General features: G+C 37.1%; 1 protein-coding gene across 1 annotated transcript in view; it reads left to right on the top strand.

Annotated features, from left to right (window-relative positions):
- Window positions 1-304: 304 nt before the first annotated feature.
- The window catches only part of LOC146002662 (uncharacterized), a 105,516-nt gene continuing 83,480 nt past the window's right edge, over window positions 305-22,340 (top strand). The window contains exons 1-3 of the mRNA XM_083140625.1: window positions 305-1,840; window positions 9,559-9,957; window positions 10,377-12,713. Of these exons, the coding sequence (XP_082996751.1) occupies window positions 305-1,840; window positions 9,559-9,957; window positions 10,377-12,713 (4,272 nt within the window). The remainder of the gene's footprint in view (window positions 1,841-9,558; window positions 9,958-10,376; window positions 12,714-22,340) is intronic.

Genomic DNA, 22,340 nt, shown 5'->3' with positions numbered 1-22,340 from the left:
AAAAGAAAATGAATATGTGGCGTCCGTTAAAGAAATACAAGATAAAGTGAGCGAATGCATAGAAATCTCTGAAAAGGAGAGAAGAGAATTGAGAGATGTACTTGTCAAGCATAGGAACTTATTTAGCCAGCGACCTGGACTTACGGATGTGTATTCATATGAAATAGAGGTCGACACAAATCAGCCCATAGTATCTAGGCAATATTCTATACCGTTTACCAAGTGGAAAGCTGTTGAAGAAGAGCTACACAAATGGCTGGACTGTGATATCATAGAAGATTCAAATAGTATTCACATAAGCCCCATGCACGTAGTGGATAAGCCAAACGGAGGCGTGAGACCTGTTTTGGACCTGAGACAGCTAAATAAGCATGTATTACTACCACGAAATCAAGTAGAAAAAATAAATGAGTTGTTGCATTCATTTGCGGGAAGCAAGTACTTCACATCTTTTGATTTAACGTTAGGATACTTCCAGGTGGAGATTGAAGAAAGATCTAGAAAATACACAGCATTTAGGTATGGGTCCAGGTTATTCCAATTTAGGAGACTACCTTACGGACTAAATTCATCGGTGTCTGCGTTTACAACGGCGCTAAACAGAATATTTGGTCTGGAAACAAAGTCATGGTTAGCAATATACGTAGATGATATGTGTATACATTCAAAGGACTGGATGGATCATATAAGCAAAATAGACTGGGTTTTGTGTAAGTTGAAAGAAGCAGGACTTACCGTTAAGTTAGAGAAATGTTCGTTTGCAAAGAAAGAAATCAAGTTCCTAGGGCATATAGTATCTGGAGGAAACGTAAGACTTTGCAGCGATAAAAATGAGGCTATAAATTGTTATCCAAAGCCTACAACCAGGAAGCAATTGCAAAGATTCCTAGGGATATGCAATTGGAGGAGCAATTTTATTAGGAATTTCGCTTCAAAAGCCAAGCCTTTATACGATCTTTTGAGAAAAGATATGAAATGGAAATGGGCACAAGAGGAGGAAACGGCTTTTAATATACTAAAGAAAGACCTGACATCTAGTCCAGCTATAGGCCAGCCAGATTTTGAAAGACTTTTCATCATAGGAACAGACGCATCGAATATAGCTCTAGGGGCCTATCTCTTCCAGAAAACCGAGGATGGAGAAGATGTTGTAATTCAATATGCGAGTCGTGCACTGAAAGCGTTTGAAAGGGCGTATACGATTAGCGAACTGGAATGTTTGGCTATCATATTCGGCATTGAAAAGTTTGCAGTTTACTTAAAAGGAAGAAAATTTAAAATTCTTTGCGACCATAAGAGCCTTATATGGTTAAACTCTGCTAGGCAACGGAATCCTCGCTTGACAAGGTGGGCATTACTTCTCCAGGAATACAGTTTCGAAATAGTGGATATTAAAGGAAAGGACAATAAAATTGCAGATGCCCTAAGTAGATCCCCTGTACATATGACGCAGGAACCAGAAGAAGTGTTGAAGTTATCCATAAATGCAATCATGGATGAAGAACTCGGGAACATATCCAGACAGGAATGGATAGAAAGCATGAAGAAAGATGAAGAATTAAGTGGCATCTTAAATGTCCTGAATGGAGATAGAAATGAAAATGGAAAGAAAAAGAGACGTGCAAAGATACAAGCAAAATATGTAATTAAGGAAGGAATGATTTTTAGAGTAAGCATAGAGAAATCCAATCAAGTGCAACTCTGCGTACCTGGCGCACTAATTGAAAAAGTACTCGCAGAAGTGCATGAGAAGTCTGGACATTTCGGGATTGATAAAACATTGAGACTCGCCCGGAGATTTTTCTTCTGGATATGTATGAAGAGAGACGTGGTGGATCATGTAAGAAACTGTATGCTATGTATCAAAACTAAACCTTCAAAAATAAAAATGGAAAGAGAAGAGTTACACGTAACTGCAAAAAATCCTTTAGATATGATATCTATTGATTTGATTGGACCTCTCCCAAGATCACGAGGATTTACATATATTCTCACATGCGTCGACGTATGCAGTAAGTTTGTGATTTGTTATAACTTCAAGAAGGCTACAGCAAAGGAGATAGTAAAATATCTAGAAGAAGGGTTTGTCAAACATTATTGAGTTCCATTAAAAATTCTCACTGATAATGGTACACAATTTGTATCCGAATACTTTAAAGACTATCTGAGGTTTAAAGGAATTAAGATGATAAACGTTACTAGGTATCATCCAAGTTCGAACCCGATAGAGAGATATAACTGGGAAATAGTTAGAATTCTAAGAATGTTATGTCATGACAATCATACGAAGTGGTCTACAGCAGTTAACAGAGCCATAAGATGGATAAATAACTCTATATCTGAGGAAACAAAGAAGAGTGCGGCTGAATTGTTTCTGGGATATATGGAAGAACCCGGAATCTTCAAGGAATTTGATTGGCCGAGGGAAGTAACATCCAAAGAAGAAACTAAGGAAGTATTACAAGACATATACATTAAGAGAATGAAGAAAATGAACAAGAAAGCAGAGAATGGTATAAAAATATAATTAAAAAAGGGAGACTTAGTATTTTGCAAAACACACCCAATGAGCAAAGCATCAGAGAAAGCAATCAAGAAATTGTTCTTCATATATGAAGGTCCATACGAAGTCATGAATTTGTTTCGGAACACAGCGGTAGTAAAGCATACAGAAACAAAGATAGAGAGAAGGGAGAACCTGGAGAATATCAGGAGGTACAACTGCACGGAGGAAGTAAAAAAGAGCTTAGTTAATGAATAATAGAAACAGTAAGAGAAGTCACATAGAACGAGGGAAAAATTTATAAATTTACAAATGAACTTTCCAATATATAAATTTTTCATCCTCAAGGAGGGGGATATTGTGTCACGTGCCAGTTTCGATGACAAAATGAAAGTTGCAAGGAGGAATGGTTTCTCGGAAGCGACGATAGATGGCAGCACGCCATATAAAGAAGAGTAGAACTCATTGTACAAACTAGGAGCAGAGAAGAGCGATTATATATATTATAGTAAATAAAAAATATATAAAGGAAGAGTATAAAAATTATAGAAGGAGTGAATAAAATGTTGTATATAGTAATTTGAAAGAATTAAGAATATAGCCGCATATGAAAAGTTTAGGAAAGTTATTAAGCGAGCAAATGAATTCAGAAATGTATCTCAATTTCTTTTTGATTCTCTGACGAGGAGAACATCGTCAGCTTTTGCATTTGCCCGTTCCCCGGTGGCGCTGTGGTCAATTAGACGCCCCGAAGCACTTTACGGTTGCGCTTCTTTTTAGTCGCACTGGGCCATTGGCAGCGCTTGTTATTAGCGATCCTGGTTATTCCCCTTTGGTCGTTACATAGGACGTGGCGCTATTGTCAGTTTAGTCGACCCTACTCTTTCTACAAGTATAGCTTGTATTGTGTGCCAAAGAAGCGGGGAAAGCGAGCGCATAAATAAGATTACGCTTTAAAAAAGAAAGATAATAAATTAAAAGAAGAAGAAGTCTTTTCCATATTAAAATAATAAGAAGCCTTTTGATAATAAAAGAAGAAGAAGCCTTTTCCATATTAAAAGAAGAAGAAGCCTTTTGATAATAAAAGAAGAAGAAGCCTTTTCCATATTAAAAGAAGAAGAAGTCTTTTGATAATAAAAGAAGAAGAAGGCTTTTCCATATTAAAAGAAGAAGAAGAAGCCTTTTCCATATTAAAAGAAGAAGAAGCCTTTTTGATAATAAAAGAAGAAGAAGCCTTTTTGATAACCAAATGAGAAGAAGCTTTTTTGATTATACACACATATATATATATATTTTCTCTGTATTTTGTATAGTTCTCAGAATATAGATCCGCATTTAACTATATCCTCTTGGCTATAAAACGCTTTCTTATTTGGAATTCTCGAATAAAGAACCTATCCCCCTGAGATTAAGATATCTGTAGCCGTGGTAAATAACATTTAAGTACGTACCCACAAGGGGCGTAGCAGCACTTTAAAATTATGTTGGTTGATTTAGTGTTTTGAGTGCACTTTATGCACAGTACCTACAGTTTAAAATATGATCCGAACCACTGGGTATCGAACCCGGGACCCCTTCATTACAAGGCGACGACGATAATTTTAAAATTATGTATCACACTACATACATAACTCATTACTGAGGTTAGGATTTTTATGACTTAAAAATAACCTAAATATACTAAATAAAAATGCTCTTATGACCTAATTTTTTTAAAAAAATATGCACCGTAATTTGAAAAATATGCCCTTACAACTGAACTGTTTCAAACATCAATATTTAACATATGCTGAGATATTTTCACATTTATTTTTAGCTCACCTTATGAACCCTAAGTTGCAATGTACAATGAATACTTTCTGTAAATTTCCAAACAAAAATGATTGCCTATTGTCAGCCAGCAAAGCCTTGCACTGAGAAAATCTTCTTTCTACTTCGAGTGACATAAGAGGAGCATATTGAAAGTAAACAATCGAGTTCTGGAGTATCGAGAGAAAATTTGTATTGCATTGCAATAGGGGAGGAAGGTAGTTCTCATACTTTTGCAGAAAATAAACAGCGATCTTACACTTCGAAGAAATTCAACAATAAGCAAATATTTGCTCAGAATTATTTTGGGCCAAAATCCATTTTCTGATTTCATTCCATTAGAAAGGAGACTGGCTTTCACCATTTTTCAGGAAATAAACTGAGACGTATAATTTTAAAAAATCAACAACTTGAGTGAACATGGAATTAAGAACAAATGCACTTCTAAAATGGCTTGAACAAGCAAAAATATGCTGAATATGACCGAAAATCTATCAGAATATGCTGTATCATGTAGAAATGGCCAACAAATATGCCCTTAAGAAGCAATTTCGTTTCGTAACTTCTCCATAATATATATTGAGGGAAGACATCAGCCTTACGAAAAAAAATAGGTACTTGTCTGATAAGGCACGAACACCTCTCACTCGTTTATTTCCTTAATTTTAGCATTGATACTTGCCTATTCTGCATTGCGGAAGATTCGTTAACGTGAAGTTATGCCTTTTCCCATAAAATAGTGTCAACTTTTCATATTACAAGTCACTATTTGTCTTCCTTGTTATGCTTGGGTAACAGACAATATGGCGTGCAGTCGTGCTTGTGTTTTGTCGATTTGGAGTGGGTATGCAGTGTTTCAACCTTAACCGAAAAATACCTACTTTCGTGGTTATTATGTCATCATAAACCATTGACGGATAGCCCCAAAAACCATTCACGATAGCCCCAGAAACCATTCACGATAGCCCCAGAAACCATCCACGATAGCCCCACGAACCATTGACAGATAGCCCCAAAAACCATTGACGGATAGCCCCAAAAACCATTCACGATAGCCCCAAAAACCATTTCCGGCAAGGTTAGGTTAGGTTAGGTAAGCATAGTTAAAAAAAAAATATCGTAAAAAAAAGGCACGTTTGGAAACACTGCTGAGACCTCGTGACTTTCGACGCTCGCGCCATCTGCCCGTACATAATCAAAACAACGGCCTAATGTTACAGAAGATGCAAGTTCCTTACGTAAAAACTGATTATTTATTGTTCTGCAGCATTCTATGGTGAAGTTTTTAGTTTCCGCGAAAGAAAATACCTCGAAGAACCTCGACAATGATACAGAAAGTTATTTCAGTAAGTAGTTTCTCCTGTAAATTTGATGAAACCCGTTCGGGCGATATCAGACAGTTACCAAAAAAATATGCTAAGTCATGAATATCCTAGCCCTAATTATAATGTTATATGAGACAGATACATATTGAGTAACTGTTGTATCACCAACCACAGGCAACACAATATGGCGAATATCTCCAACCAGACACTGGTGTCGCCCTTCTACATTACACGAAGCTTCCAGACAATGTACGCGTACAAGTTGATGCTGCTATCTTTCGGCTAAATCTGGTATCTTTTCGAAAATGATAGGTGGCGAACTTTAGGTGACCTACCTTATAAAATACTGTTTATTTAAGCCATTGAATGTTTTGCGGTTTTGTCAAAAATTTTCAAATGTTGTATGAGTCCATTTTATGCACAATGGGACAATCGGGACTGGAACTACAGTTTAAATGGAAATCCGAGCCACTATGTGCGTCTACAGTGAATAGAAACCGGGAAACCTTTGAACCCACGGGGAGGCCCGTAGTTCTATCGCTAATTGCAATAAGATATGATTCATGACATATTTTTACCACTTGTAAGTTCTAGAACTTTCTTTATGTAAAATTCTAGGAGGTAACAAACTTTGGTGTGCCAGGCACACTGCGAATGCCCTGGTTAATTATGTTCCTGGAAATAACTACCAAGGGAAATAATTGCTCGTCAATTACATGACAGTTATAAAAAGCAAATTTTTATTTATGTATTTACTAATTAATGTATTTCCCACTTTACTCCTCTTCCATTCAATTCTTATCTTCCCCTCCCCTCACACTTTTATCTCTACTTCACCCTCTCACTCTCTCTCCATTTCTCCTTATAACGATCAAATCTTGCTAACTATCAGGTAAATAGATTAATCACCGTAATAAGCAATAAAAAGCATTGGATTGTGGCAGTTCACCGAGAGTTGCACTGTGGCATATGGAGGACAAGCCGGTTTCCCGAGCGAAGAGGCCGATTCTCGGGTAAAAAAAACATAAAAATACAAATTTGGAACCAATGATCGGATTCGATTGAAATTTAAGACGGCCCAGTATCGGATTCTAATCGGCAAAATCCCAAAAGCACAATATGATAGGAGGTGAATTAAAGGAGATATTAAAGGTTAAACAGCGAGAGTTGATGACAATAGTACAGACTTCCCGGCGCTCTCTTCGAAGCGACCGTGCAGGATACAATGGGTCCGGCGGAAGGGTAGCCTCCCTCCGAGGAGCCGCTGGAGATAGATATAGGAACTCAAATTACACGGGCAAAGATAGAAGGATAGGTGTTACGTACCCAATAGGACCAAGTAATGTGAATAGTTTGCCAAAGACGAATGGAGATGGCAGCACCAGGCGTGCAAGGTTAAGAATTGGCATAAAATATGTGAATAACTTTATAAATAAGAACAAAGCAAATTGGAAAGATGAAAAACAATAGAATATATTATAAGAAGACAAAGAATAAATATGAAAGAAGTAAATTAATATATATATCTTATAAATCAAATCAGCTATCACATGTAAGTTAATATGAAAATTAAGGAAGTCAAAGCACTGATACAAGTTTGTGTCTTTGAACAGATATTGCATCTGTTTGGTTGATTTACCATTCCTATAGGGGAAATTTTGTTTACATCAGTGGCGAGCGCGTTCCGATCGACGCCCCACAGCACTTTTTGGTTGCGCAGTTTAACTGTAGCACCTACTTGGATGCGCATGTCAATCGGCTGCACCAAGTATACACTCTGTTGTACCTAGTTAGTGGTGGCGCGTTCCGATCGAAGCCCCAAGGGAGGATATTAGTATTATTCCCAAAGCTTGGAGGAAAAATTTAGAAAGGGATAAAGAAATTCGTTAAATAGTCAAAACCTAAATTGAAATCCAGAGGGAAGTTTACAAAGAAGATAAGAAGGAAGTCCCGATCCAGAACGTCCATTGAGAAGGAAGTCCATATCCTCCATATTAAGAAGGAAGTCTAGATCCAGACCGTCCATTGAGAAGGAAGTTCCGATCCAGGCCGTCCATCAAGAAGGAAGTCCCGACCCAGAACGTCCATTAAGAGGGAAGTCCAGACCGCCCATTGAGAAGGAAGTCCCGATCCAGATCTGCCCACTACGAAGGAACTACATATAGAAGAATATCCAAATAAAGAAAATAAATAATAAAAAGAATATTGAGATGAAAATTGACTGTAACGAGAAAATTATAGAAGAATATTGCTTATCATGTGAAATTCTTACTCCATGTATCCTGTGTTTAAATAATATATTCGTTTAAACGTCTCCATTGGAAGGCATCCTGTCTGGTTTCGTTGTCTACAAAGAACCCTACCCTGTAGATAAGCTAGCTGAGTTTTAAGTTTAAGGTTTATGTACCTTTGCACCAAATGAAGGTAGCATAAATAAATGGCGCCCAACGTGGGGCTAGAGAATTAGGAACCAGACAGCGAAGAGAGAAAGAATAATTGAAAATGGAGGAAAAGGATAAAGATGGAAATGAGAATGGAGAAGCTACAATGAAGGAAGACGGAGAAAAAAGGGAAACTTTCATTTGTTGCGGAGAGGAAGGAAACAAGGAAGAAATTATTTTCTGTGTCACATGTAAGGAAATGAAACATTGGACGTGCGAAGGAATAAGAAAGGAGAAATACATATCAATAAGTAAAAGGGAAGAAGACTATACATGTAAGGAATGCAAGAAGGAAAAGCTAAAAGAAAAGCAGAAGAAAACAGAAGAAATAAACTTGATGGAAATGTTCCAAAAGCTGTCAATGCAGATAAATGAAAATAACAGAGAACTGAAGAAGATTGAAGAAAGTAATAGGAAGGCGGAAGAGAACAACAGAGAAGTAAAAGAAAAGTTAGAAGAAAATAGTAGAAAATTAGAAACAGTAAGGAATGAAAGCAAGAAAATGTACGAGAAAATAACCGAGACATGTGAAGAAAATAGAAGATCATTGGAAAAGAAGATAGAAGAAACAACACTGCTAATTGAAAACAAAAGCGTGGATATAAATAGGACGATCGAGGAAGAAGTCTCAAAACTTAGAGAGGAGAATATACATAGAACCAACAGTATGGAAAGAAAAATTGTTGAAAATAAATCGCAAATAGAAGCAGTATCTTCTAGAGTAGATGCAAATGAAAGCAAGATAGAAGAAGCAAAGGTCCTAATGGAAGATAGAAGCTGGGAAACACGCAATAGAATGGAAAAGGAAGTTCTAAAACTGAGAGAAGTAAGTACGCGGGAACTGCAAGAAGTTCAAGAAAAAACTAGCAGTATGGAGAAGGACATTGCGGAAAATCAAGATAAAATTAATGCAGCAGATAAGAAAGGAAAGGAATTAGACAGAAAATTAAATGGGGCAGTGTCAAAGATAGAGGAGACAGAAAGGAAAGTAGAAGAAGTGGAAAGAAAGTTAGGAAAGCTATTCATCAAAGAAGAAAACATAAATCCTAGGTTTAGAGAAAGTGAAGAAACGAAGGTTAAGAAAGAGCTGAGGGAAGAGAGTTCAAGCGATGAATCGACGACGGAGGAAGAAGAGAAGCATAAGAGATATAGAATAGCGGGAGGTCACAAGAAAAGGAAATGGAAGAATAGAGAAGATGGAAGTAATAATGAAAAGCTCTTAGACATATTGGAAAATGAATTCCCGAGAGACGAGAACTATAGGACCAGGATACCTAGGCCACAAGAATTGCAGCATCTTCCAAAATTCAATGGGAATATATCTGATAAATGTCCCAGAAAGTTTTTAAGGGAACTAACAACAAATGTCAGACTTATGAGGATCCCCGAAGGAATGATTTTAAACGTCATAGAGACATGTTTTGAACAGTCGGCAGCAGGATGGTATCAACTAAATGAGCACAAATTTAGAAATTTTAAGGAGTTCAGCCGAAAATTCCTGAACTACTACTGCAGTGAAGACATAAAGGAAAGGCAGCTAGAAGCATTAAAAAGAAGATATGTAGATTGGTCAAAAGTCGACAGCCTGGAAGAACATACATGGGAGACCCTTAGAAGCTTTAAAAACCTAAAGGAAGGATGCAGTGAAGAGGAGCTGGTTAAACAAGTTGTCCAAACATTACCATTAAGAATACAGAGAGCTATAGCAGCGGTTAAGATAAAAGCAGTTGATGATTTGATTGAATATATAAGAACCGAAGATGTGCTAACAAAGACTCAGAATTCCTGGAATGATAAGGAAGGAAGATTCTATGGAAAGAGGCAACATTCAGAAGAAGAAGGGCGCTCAAAACCAAAGTTCCGAAAACAGGAATTTGATGTAAGAAGAATAGAAGTTAGAAACCAGAGACCAAGTGCAGAAAGAAGAGACGTAGGAAGAAACAATGGAAGATATGAAAGAAACATAGACTCTGTGGAAGAAAGAGAAAGAAACGATGATAGATATCGAGGAAATTGGAGAAACTTGAGAGGCCGAAATAATTTCCGAAGATACGGAAGAGGAGGAAATCAGCGATGGAGGAACATATATGAACATAACGAAAGAGAATACCGAGTAAGTGTGCCCAATGAAGAAATGGAAAGAAGAAATGCACTTCCGGATGTAGAAAGAGACGAAGCCATAGAATTAGCCAGAAATTATTGTAATGACGCAAGAAGATTCCAAGAGGGAATTACAGCAGATGAAGATTCAAGGAATGCAGAAGAGAATAGAGGGTCAAACATGTAATGCTCTTGCAGCATCTCCCAGGTGTGAGAGCAAAAACAGAGAGAAATGTAAGGCAGGGAGAAATTGTAAATAGAAATGTACACAGTGAAAGAGAAAGTCTTGAGTTATATTTAATAGAAGAGCCGAATTTCAATGACCTGAAGCCAGGGAGAACTTTTTATGTAAAGGCAAAAATTATAGAATTAGAAGTAAAGTGCCTAATAGATTGTGGTAGTGTGGTAGAAGTAATGAGTTATGATTGTTGGAAACGGATAAAAGGAAAATATCCACAAGCTCGTCTAGATGCATCAGAAAGGGATAAAATAAGATTGGTCATGGCAGCAGGGAAAGAAGAATATAAAATACAGGGAACCGTCGGCGTAATGATGAACCTTCAAGGGTTAAATTTTCCTGTCAGATTTCTCGTAGTAAAAGGTCTAAGAAGTGATATGATATTAGGAATACCATTTTTGGAAAAATATGATGGTCATATTTATATCAAAGAGAGAAGATTGAATCTAGAGTCATTGGAAGAAAAAAGACTAGATGTTCATATGGAAACTGTAAACAACGAAATGGAGAGAAAAGAATGCATTGGCAACCTCAATTTAATGTACGGGCAGATGAAGGCAGTACCAAATGATATATGTGAAGAAATTGAAAGTGAAATGAATAAAGAAAATGATGAATACACTGCATCTGTTGAAGAGATAAAGAATAAGGTTGATGAGTGCAAAGATATCTCCAAAGAAGAGAGGAAGGAATTACAAGAAGTTTTGTTAGAGCATAGGAATTTGTTTAGCCAAAAGCCAGGACTCACCAGAGGGTATTCCTACGAAATAGAAGTAGATACAGAAAGACCTATAGTATCTAAACAGTATCCGATACCTTTTGCGAAAAGAAAAGCTGTAGAGGAAGAACTTCAGAAATGGTTAAGATGGGAAATTATAGAAGATTCAAATAGCGTACATGTAAGCCCGATGCATGTAGTTGACAAACCCAATGGAGGAGTTAGACCAGTCTTAGATCTGAGAGAATTAAACAAGCACGTATTACTTCCAAGAAACCAGGTGGATAAAATAGATGAGATGCTACACTCATTTGCAGGAGGCAGATACTTTACTTCTTTTGATTTGACCCTGGGATACTTTCAAGTTGAGATCGAGAAGAAGTCAAGAAAGTATACAGCATTCAGATATGGCTCAAGATTGTTTCAATTCAGAAGATTGCCATATGGTTTAAATTCATCGGTTTCGGCATTTATGACTGCGTTGAACAAGATATTTGGGATAGAAACTAAGCATTGGTTAGCCATATATGTAGATGACATGTGCATTCACAGTAAAGACTGGGATTCACATATAAGAAGAATAGATTGGGTATTGAACAAATTAGGAAAAGCAGGATTAACCGTAAAACTGGAGAAATGCTCTTTTGTCAGAAAGGAAGTTAAGTTTTTAGGCCATGTTATATCCGGTGGAGAAATTAAGCTATGTACAGATAAGGATGAAGCAATAAGACGTTTCCCTAAGCCAATTACAAAGAAACAATTACAGAGATTTCTTGGAATGTGTAATTGGAGAAGCAAGTTCATTAGAGATTTTGCACAAAAGGCCAGACCATTGTATGAGCTATTAAAGAAAACTAACAAGTGGAATTGGGGAGAAGAAGAAGATAAAGCTTTCGGTGTACTGAAGATCGATCTCATATCATCGCCTGCCATAAGCCAACCGAATTTCGAGAAAACATTTTGCTTGGGAACCGATGCATCTAATATAGGACTAGGGGCGTATCTATTCCAGAAGGACAGCAATGGAGAAGACCAAGTCATCCAGTATGCCAGCCGTTCTCTTAAGACTTTTGAGAAATCCTATACGATAAGTGAACTCGAACGCCTAGCCATCCTATTCGGAATACAAAAGTTCTCACCATACCTCAAAGGAAGGAGATTTAAGGTATTCAGCGATCACAAAAGCTTGGTCTGGCTAAATTCGGCAAAGCAGTGGAATCCTAGACTTACCAGATGGGCCCTGTTAATACAAGAATATAGCTTTGAAGTGATTGATATAAAGGGCAGGGATAATCAAATTGCCGATGCATTAAGCAGAGCTCCAATAAGACCCCAACAAGAACCAGAAGAGATAATCAAATTGTCCATAAATGCGATTGTGGAGGAAGAAATGAAGAATGTAGTAAAAGAAGAATGGATAAAAGAGATGAAAGAAGATGAAGAACTTAGTACTATACTTAAAATATTGGAAGGAGAAACCATTGTTGGAAAAAGGAAGATGAGAAAAGCCAGAATCAAAGGGAATTACAGAATTATAGAAGGCATGATTTTTAAAGTGAACATTGAAAATCCACACCAAGTAAGGTTATGTGTACCCAAAACAATGATCTATAAGATCTTAACAACAGTACATGAAGAGTCAGGACATTTTGGGACAGACAAAACTTTGAGGATGGCACGTCGTTTTTATTTTTGGAAGACTCTGAAAAAGGATGTTGTGGACCATGTTAGAAACTGCGTGGTATGCATACAGACTAAGCCATATAAATGGAAATTAAAAAAGGAAGAATTACACGTTATAGCTCGAAGGCCATTGGATTTAATATCCATAGACTTAATTGGACCACTGCCGAGATCAAGAGGATTCCAATACATCCTTACATGCGTGGACATAAGTAGCAAATTTGTAATGTGTTACAACATAAGAAAAGCAACATCAAAAGAGATAGTTAAATGTTTCGAAGACGGTTTCACTAAACACTATGGAATTCCTAGAAAGGTGTTAACAGATAATGGTACACAGTTTGTATCGGAGTATTTCATGGACTATATGCAATTCAAAGGAGTCAAAGTAATAAATGTAACGCGATACCACCCCAGCTCGAATCCCATAGAACGATACAATGGAGAAATAGTCAGACTGTTAAGAACATACTGCCACGATAACCATACACGATGGTCAACTGTTGTTAATAAAATAACTAAATTGTTAAATAACGCATTGTCAGAAGAAACAGGAAGAAGCCCTGCTGAATTATTTCTCGGATACACGGAGGAACCATATGTGTTTGAAGAATTGGAGTGGCCAGATATGATGGAGCAAAAGAGCGAAATGAAGAAAGTGATATTAGAGCTGTATAAAAAGAGAAATAGAAGAAAGACAAAGGAAGAGAAGAAGGTTAAGAAAATAGATATCAAGAAAGGAGATTTGGTGTTTTGTAAAACACATCCGGTGAGCAAAGCTTCAGAGAAAGCTATCAAAAAGCTATTTTTCATATATGAAGGCCCATATGAAGTGATAAGTACTTTTAGAAATACAGTTCTTCTAAAGCACATAAAAACAGATGTAGAAAGGAGAGAGAATTTAGATAACATTAGAAGATATAATTGTACAGAAGAGAAGAAAGAAAGCGTCAAGAAGAAATAATAGACTTGTACATATATAATTTGGAAAAAAATGTATCTGCATATATATATATATATATTACGACAAATTTTTTTATGGCCAACGGGGGGAATATTGTGTTACGTACCCAATAGGACCAAGTAATGTGAATAGTTTGCCAAAGACGAATGGAGATGGCAGCACCAGGCGTGCAAGGTTAAGAATTGGCATAAAATATGTGAATAACTTTATAAATAAGAACAAAGCAAATTGGAAAGATGAAAAACAATAGAATATATTATAAGAAGACAAAGAATAAATATGAAAGAAGTAAATTAATATATATATCTTATAAATCAAATCAGCTATCACATGTAAGTTAATATGAAAATTAAGGAAGTCAAAGCACTGATACAAGTTTGTGTCTTTGAACAGATATTGCATCTGTTTGGTTGATTTACCATTCCTATAGGGGAAATTTTGTTTACATCAGTGGCGAGCGCGTTCCGATCGACGCCCCACAGCACTTTTTGGTTGCGCAGTTTAACTGTAGCACCTACTTGGATGCGCATGTCAATCGGCTGCACCAAGTATACACTCTGTTGTACCTAGTTAGTGGTGGCGCGTTCCGATCGAAGCCCCAAGGGAGGATATTAGTATTATTCCCAAAGCTTGGAGGAAAAATTTAGAAAGGGATAAAGAAATTCGTTAAATAGTCAAAACCTAAATTGAAATCCAGAGGGAAGTTTACAAAGAAGATAAGAAGGAAGTCCCGATCCAGAACGTCCATTGAGAAGGAAGTCCATATCCTCCATATTAAGAAGGAAGTCTAGATCCAGACCGTCCATTGAGAAGGAAGTTCCGATCCAGGCCGTCCATCAAGAAGGAAGTCCCGACCCAGAACGTCCATTAAGAGGGAAGTCCAGACCGCCCATTGAGAAGGAAGTCCCGATCCAGATCTGCCCACTACGAAGGAACTACATATAGAAGAATATCCAAATAAAGAAAATAAATAATAAAAAGAATATTGAGATGAAAATTGACTGTAACGAGAAAATTATAGAAGAATATTGCTTATCATGTGAAATTCTTACTCCATGTATCCTGTGTTTAAATAATATATTCGTTTAAACGTCTCCATTGGAAGGCATCCTGTCTGGTTTCGTTGTCTACAAAGAACCCTACCCTGTAGATAAGCTAGCTGAGTTTTAAGTTTAAGGTTTATGTACCTTTGCACCAAATGAAGGTAGCATAGGATGCCATGGTTTGAGTACGATTTAACAAGGCTTAGACAGAGAGGGTATCTTCACGAACAATTTGAATAACATATATATAGACAAGCGGAAGACACAGTTTTTCTTTGACAGTTTATCGTTGACAACCTCTCGGGAACCACCCTCGTAAGAGTACCCGCCTCGTGTGTCGGACCGATCAGTGTTGTGTATAGTTCGCCCGGGATTGTTTACTAACACGATGGAGTAGAGACAGCGAAAGGCCCCGCTGGGGGGCGTCCGACCTACTTGCCTCCCTTGAAGATGCTGAGATCCAACCATACCGCCCAGACGCCATCTAATCCATCACGTCGCAAAGTATCTACATCTCCAGCACGATTACTTCAAACAGATGCGACAAAGGTAAGCCGTATGTGCAAAGTGAAAATGAATAAGCTTCGTTCGCCCCGTCGTAACACCGAATGAACTCTCATAATTACGTATAAATTACTACCAGCGATAATTTTATCATGTAAAACAGTACAACTTTCAGTTATTCATTTAGCCAAAAGTACTTAACATTCAATTATAAAGCATAAAGAGTAGTGTTTTTCGTCCAGGTTTAAGCTCCTACCGGAACATAAGTTTCCCGGAAACGGAAAAGTAAATGTAAAATTAAGAAAATATTTAATCAATGTTACTATCTTTAAACATCACGCCGAGCTACATTTGTATTAATTAACCATGTCTTTTGGAATGCCGAAGTATGCGTGAGAGAGTGAATGTAAAAATGAAAGGGGGATTAATGTAAGTGTTTTATGCATGTGCTCTTATCTAGCAATTATACCATTTATAGTAAACTAACCCTATGGTGTGTAATTTGTTCTACCCTTTGCAATCTCTTGGGCTCCAACTGATGGCACTTACCCTGGCACAAAAGGTAAATATGATATTAATGATTGCCTTTTGTTTATTTGTTTAATTGTTTCTTGTTGGTTTGCATTACCCATGTAATGTACAGCCAGAACGTCGTCAGGCACATAAAATAAGGTAGACGTCGTTACATTCTTCCTCACTCCTTCTCTCCAAATATCTCTTTTCTTCCATCCCCTTCTCTCCACCATTTAACCTCTATTCCCTATTCGCTCTCTCTTTCCCTTCATTTCTTGTCACAATTGATCTCTCGTTTCCACCCTTATTCTCGCTCCACACTCTCTCCCATGTCCCCTCTCCCCTCACTCTCTTCCCATCCCCCTCTCTTTCTCCCACTCCAATCTCACTCTTTTCCATCCCTCATCTCAATCTCGCTTCCTATCCCAGTTTTCGTCTCTCTCTTATTGCCCCCACACTCTTTTTCTATCTAATTTCTCCTCTCAGTCCTTCTATCCTATTTCCCCTCTATTCTCCCATTCCCTCCACTCTCTCACCCTCCCACTTTCCTTCCCGCGCGCCCTCTCTCCGATTATCTTCTCACTCTTTCTACATCCCTCTTTTTCTTTCCCACCGTTCGGTTACTTATCTTCTCTATCTCAGCATCTCTCACTCTGTCCCAGCCACTCGACCATTGCGCTTGCATATTGTCACATAGGATAGGTCATAAATAGGGAGGGGATTTTAAGGTGCAGCGCCTTTCCAAAAATATATCTGTTTTCATAACGATCGTTGGAGATATGTATTTTAGGACATGAAATCAAGTAAAATGAACACACTTTGTTGCGCTTTCGTGCACTTTCTGGTACGATTAGCACATTTATCCCGTTTTTACCCCCTCTTTGATGCTTCAGCACCTTCTTCCTCCCATTTTCTTCATGTTTTGATAAAAAAAAATTGGACAGAAAAATAAACGATTTCTCACTCTTCTTGAGCAGCTACATAAAATCATATAGTCTCATTTTGTAGAGCAGAACGGGAGCTACAAAATGGTGTAATATAATCATTGCAGCCCCAATAGTTCCCAAGATAATGTAGCAAAACCCGTCAGAACGACAGTTCTCTCTGCGGTCCGCGCGCATTATATACAGAAGGCGCTGAAAAAGACAGCATTGAATAATGGCATTTTATCAGTACCTTTATTTGCACCTTCTTGAAGAAAAATTTTCAGAACCTTTTTTTTCCTTTCCGACCATAATTCTGCACCTTAAAATTCTTTCCTTAGTCATAAATATAAAGACAATACATGCACACCCAACGGCGAGAGAAACAGTAGGCGAATTGTCCACCACCATTTTTATTTGGTCTGAAATACACAATGTGACAATGGATTGAAATGAAGAGAACAATGCCTGCTTCGAACCAACATAGTTTCATTCCTTAAAACAACAAAGGATGTAGAATAAAAAAGTAATGAGAATAGCGGTGGACAATTTTCCTACCATTATCTTTGCCGTTGACTGTACAATATGTACAAGCAAAACTAGGTCAACAGTGTAATTAACAAATCGACGTAAGTGCTGCCAACTGGCGGTAATCAAGGACACTCCTGTGTTAGCTCTAAACACAGCTGTATCGCTAATCAACATGATTGCTTCCTGTTTATTGAGCTGGGCAAACATTTGTCTCCATTAAACTGTGAACCCCAAACGTGGAGCAGTTCAGTTCATAAAACAAACAAATTTTAAAGTAGATTGTTTCTATAATATGTATCACAATAGAAATAACATTGAATGGTTATAAACAGAATAATAGATGGCATGAAATGCGATTTTAAGCATAATAAACACTTTTTACTATTTACGAATCTTTTACAGGTATACTTAAAATTTATATTTTCTTCGTGTTTTACGTTGATAATAAAATCAGTCACTATTCTGTGTTTTTGCGATTATAAGCGCACAAAAATGTTAACGGAAAACTAAATTCCATTCACATTACGTATAAACGCATTTTTATTAACACAGCAATTAAGGAATAATAAGGTCAATCACGGCGAATGGGTTCCAAAACCGCGATTGTATTACGAATTTTCATAATGCGCATTTTTGGGCCCCTAAGGGTCATAACCCAAGAAAATCTAAAGAAAAGGCTCGCCAGAGAAAATTCTCACTAAATGTGTGGATGGGAATCATCCACAATCATGTGATCGGGCCATTCTTTCTGCCACAAAACCTAAACGGCATTACCTACGAAAACTTCCTAAGGGAAGAATTGACGACGCTGCTGGAGGATGTGCCGCTCGCTACAAGATGGGGTATGATTTACCAACATGATGGCTGCCCATCCCACTATTTCCGGGGTGTGCGACAGTGGCTGGACGACAATTATCCCATGCGATGGATTGGTCGAGGCGGCCCGAAACCCTGGCCGGCGAGGAGTCCGGATTTTACGCCATGCGTCTTTTGCATTTGGGGTCACTGTAAGAGTTAGTCTACAGTACACCAGTGGATTCCCAAGAAGAGTTGAGAGAGAGAATTTAGACATAAGAGACAGAGTGTCAACGCGAGTGACTGTGTCCGAAGTAGGCCGCAGGCTGCGTGCTTGCATACGTAACCGGGGGAAGCAATTTTAACAGGATTTGTAGTTTTTGTAAGACTTTCACAAGAAGTCAAGAAGTCTTAAGTCAAGAAGTCTTTCACAACCAACATTTGTACCAGGCAGAGTAAACAAGAATTTTATAAGAGGCACAATCACTTTTAAATTTTACCCAGCCTGCACTAAATCTTTGCACACTGACCTCCACTTACCCATCATTGATTCTTTTCTTACCCCCCAATCTTCAAGATATTTTTCAACGGCTTTTGAAATTGCACAGTAATATCATTATTATGGCTGAGCCGATACCGATGTATCGGTATCGGCCTATACCAGTGGTATCGGTATCAGAAAGTATCGGTTGAAATTCAGCTACCGATACCAGCCGATACTTTCCGGCATTTTGGTCTTTCACGGGGTCCACAAAAATCCCGCGCGACTTTCTGACTGTCTAATTATCCTGGAAATTATGCAAAATTAAAACTTCCTTTTTATTTTACAGTAATTTTGCACGAAAAACTATATTTTGTGACTACATAATATCTATTTTAATATTCTGATGCAATTCTTAAATATTCTAAAGCAAATTTCTTGGTATGTTGATGCATATAATTGGAGGAGAATATTTACACACCAATATTGATAATATTTTGAACAAAATTTAATTATTGCAATTTTCAAGTATCTGTATCTCTGGGAATCGGTAAGAGTTTGGGCATCGGTTCAAAGTGGTATCAGCTCAGCTCTAATCATTATCATTAAATTCCAATGAATTTGAAATATGTTTTTCTTGTTGATGGAATATGAAAATGACTCTTGAAATTGTTCATAGGATATTCTTGAGTCAAGGAGTAAATACCTCAGTTTGTTGACATCTTGACGTTTTCCGTTCTGTGGATTTTAAGGCATTTTTACGCGCAAAATAATGAATGAAATTAAATAGCAAGGAAAAGAGTATATTTGGGGATTTTTGCAAATTGAAAAGAGTATAGAGTATATGAACCTCTAAAAGAGTATAATACTCTTAAAAAGAGTATGTCTGGTCACCCTATTTTAATGAATTCATATTCTTCTAAGGTGAACCAAAACGATGAAAAATCGGTTTGATACTGTTTATGTCTATGAGAACAGTTCAGAGAAGGATGATTTACACAGCTTGCATTTTTTCTTTTTAACATTCGACAGGCAAAAGGGAAAAAAAGCAGAATGCAAGGTTTTAAATGTGGCTAGAAGTCAACAAGAGAACTTTCCAAAGAAAAGACAGTCAACCACTGACGAAATTCTTTTTCCCGCAGACTTTGTACTGTACTGTATAGTGTAGTTAGTCCTATGCCCTTTAAATACACCATAATAAACGTGTTTGTTGCTATAAACGGAGTTTTAATGCACTTTCTACTGTTTGTTCTTTTAGGTTTTCAGTTAATCCGGTCAACTTATCCCCCATTAGTCCGGATTAACGAGGTTTTACCGTATTGTAATTATTGTTGTAGTGTTTAAATGCCATTATTTGCATTTTATAAAACATATCAAAACCGAATGGTTTCCTTTCATTTAATAAACTTACATCTTACTTACATCTCAAATGGCTCCTGTCTTCATTCCGTTAATCATATTTTAAAATATATTTCTGGTACTTAAGAAATTAAGCAATTATAAGGAATATATCAAGATATGCAATTCCTATGATTTTGAATGCCTATAGATGGCGTTATTCAATTCAAAGTGATTATTTGTTGATTCATTCATTTATTTAATTAAATTTTCAGAACAGCAAAAGTCATTTTAAACAGAAAAGACACAGTGGACTGAATGATATTGAACACAAGAAAACAAAAACTGTACCAGGCTTAAATAGAGCCCTGTTCCACAATAACATTACTTATATTATACACAATATTTTCTAGATTGGTGAGCTGAAATATAGTAGTACGCGTTATTTTTAAGCACAGAAGAATTTATTTTTTAACAATACGATAAATTAAAATAACATTTAGAACGTTAAAAGTGGGCAAGGTTAAAAAATAAATCGTATTTTGCTGCTAGACATACTTTCAATGGCTTCTTGCGTCGGAACACTTACACGAAGTATATCTGGTTGCAAGATTAACAGGAGAATGTGGGTTGCGAAAACAAAGCAACGCGCAACAATCAATTTCGTCAACAATGGAGCAAGAAGTGAGAACCTGGAATTTATTGTTCTCCGTTTTCAATGAGCGAAGAACGTTACGCAACTAAGAACCGCGTGGAACACAATCTAACATGAATTTCTGAAGGCTTCCCCCTTGTGTATAGTTCACGCATTTATTCCGACGACGAATGTGGAGTTTATATGGAATGACGTAAGTACGTTTTACCTACAGCGCCTTGAATACGTAGTGTTGAAAACGGCACTGTTCTGGGCGCTCTGGCGGGTTCCACTCGAATATAATGCCGCTAGAGGTGCTGGTGTCGGCCCCGCTACTTTGTATTCGTTTGCTTATAATGGAAGTAAATGGAGTTTTCGCTGCAACGTCTGATTCTTTTACATGAAGCATTGAATGTGATAATTGCTCGTATGTTATTTGGTACAGTGGTCCTGAAGATATTAACGAACATTCTAGACAGTCGACCTCGTCCTGTTATCGTTATACTTTCATTAATAATACGGCAAAAAATATACGCGTGGAATGCTCTTGGTAACTAATTGTTTATGGATTAGGTTCATTATCATTATTATCGTCATCATCATAAGCGCCGACTGCATGGGGCTTGGGGGGGCTCGAGCCACCCCAATGTTATCGATGTGGGCAAGGGCGCCGACTTTCCAAAATTTCTGTGGGTGCATATCAATGGCGGTTAGATCTTTAATTATCAAGTATTGTATAATTTAAACAACTTACATGCACAATCATTGCAAGAGGCAATGATATTATCAACACGTTACTAAAAGAAAATACCACATTCATAAAAATTAAAATGAAAAAATCTTCATAAATGCAAATAATTTTAATTGTATTGCAGAAAGAACTTTGCAAGGATTTTGTTGTGAACAGAAACTACAAAATGACTAACTTTATGTGCCAAATAATAATAATAATAATCATGACATGTTAACTTTCAATATAAAACACATTCCTTCTTACGTCATTTGCACTTATGAATTTGTTTTCAATTTTGGTAATGTCAATATGATTAGTCATTTCTTTATGAACATGCAAAATTGCCAAATCATTCAATCTTTTTTGGGTCATTGTTGACGCAAAAAAGTTTTCAATCGTCTAAGTGCTGAAAATGACCGCTCAGAGGTACAAGAAGTAACAGGTATAGTTAAAATCAGCCGTACAAACTTCACAAATTCTGTGAGCATTTCAGTCATGGGACCACTGTTTTCTCTACTTAAAATATTTGTAATGTCTGACAAGTTGGCCACTTTTTCTTTGGTTGTTCTGCACACGTCTAGAAACATGTCCCTGCGCAATTTTAGCTTGTCTTTATCAAAGTTTGTCCCATATAACTGCAGAATTCGATCAGCACCAATTTGACCGATAGCAAAAGCTTCAAGTCGTGAAATAAGTTCCAAAAGCTTTGCTTGAAATCTACGATTTAGCGAATCCACAGCCACATCAATTATTTCAAAAAATATTTGTCTGTATATTTCCTCCGGCGTTTGATACGTATGAGGATCACTACCTTCGTCGTAGCGTTTTGGCATCTTCCTTTTTCTAGGCAAAACTGGTTCATCAATGTTCAATTCCTCAGCTTTCCTCATGGTTTCATTCCACAACTCAAAAAATATATCCCTTTGTGAAGATAAACTTGCATAAAAAGTTTCCACCAAAGTTTTGATTTCTTGGTATGACAATGATTTCTTCTGAAAAGAAGAATGAAGTTGTTCAATCCTGCCGAAAACTGAAAAAAACACATTTGAAACAACTATGTTTTA

This window comes from Lepisma saccharinum, chromosome 18 (genome assembly GCF_977018435.1).
Source record: "Lepisma saccharinum chromosome 18, izLepSacc3.1, whole genome shotgun sequence".
Classification (NCBI taxonomy): Eukaryota; Metazoa; Arthropoda; class Insecta; order Zygentoma; family Lepismatidae; genus Lepisma; species Lepisma saccharinum.
Note: the sequence above shows the minus strand (reverse complement) of the source record. Positions and strands in the feature narration are given on the sequence as shown.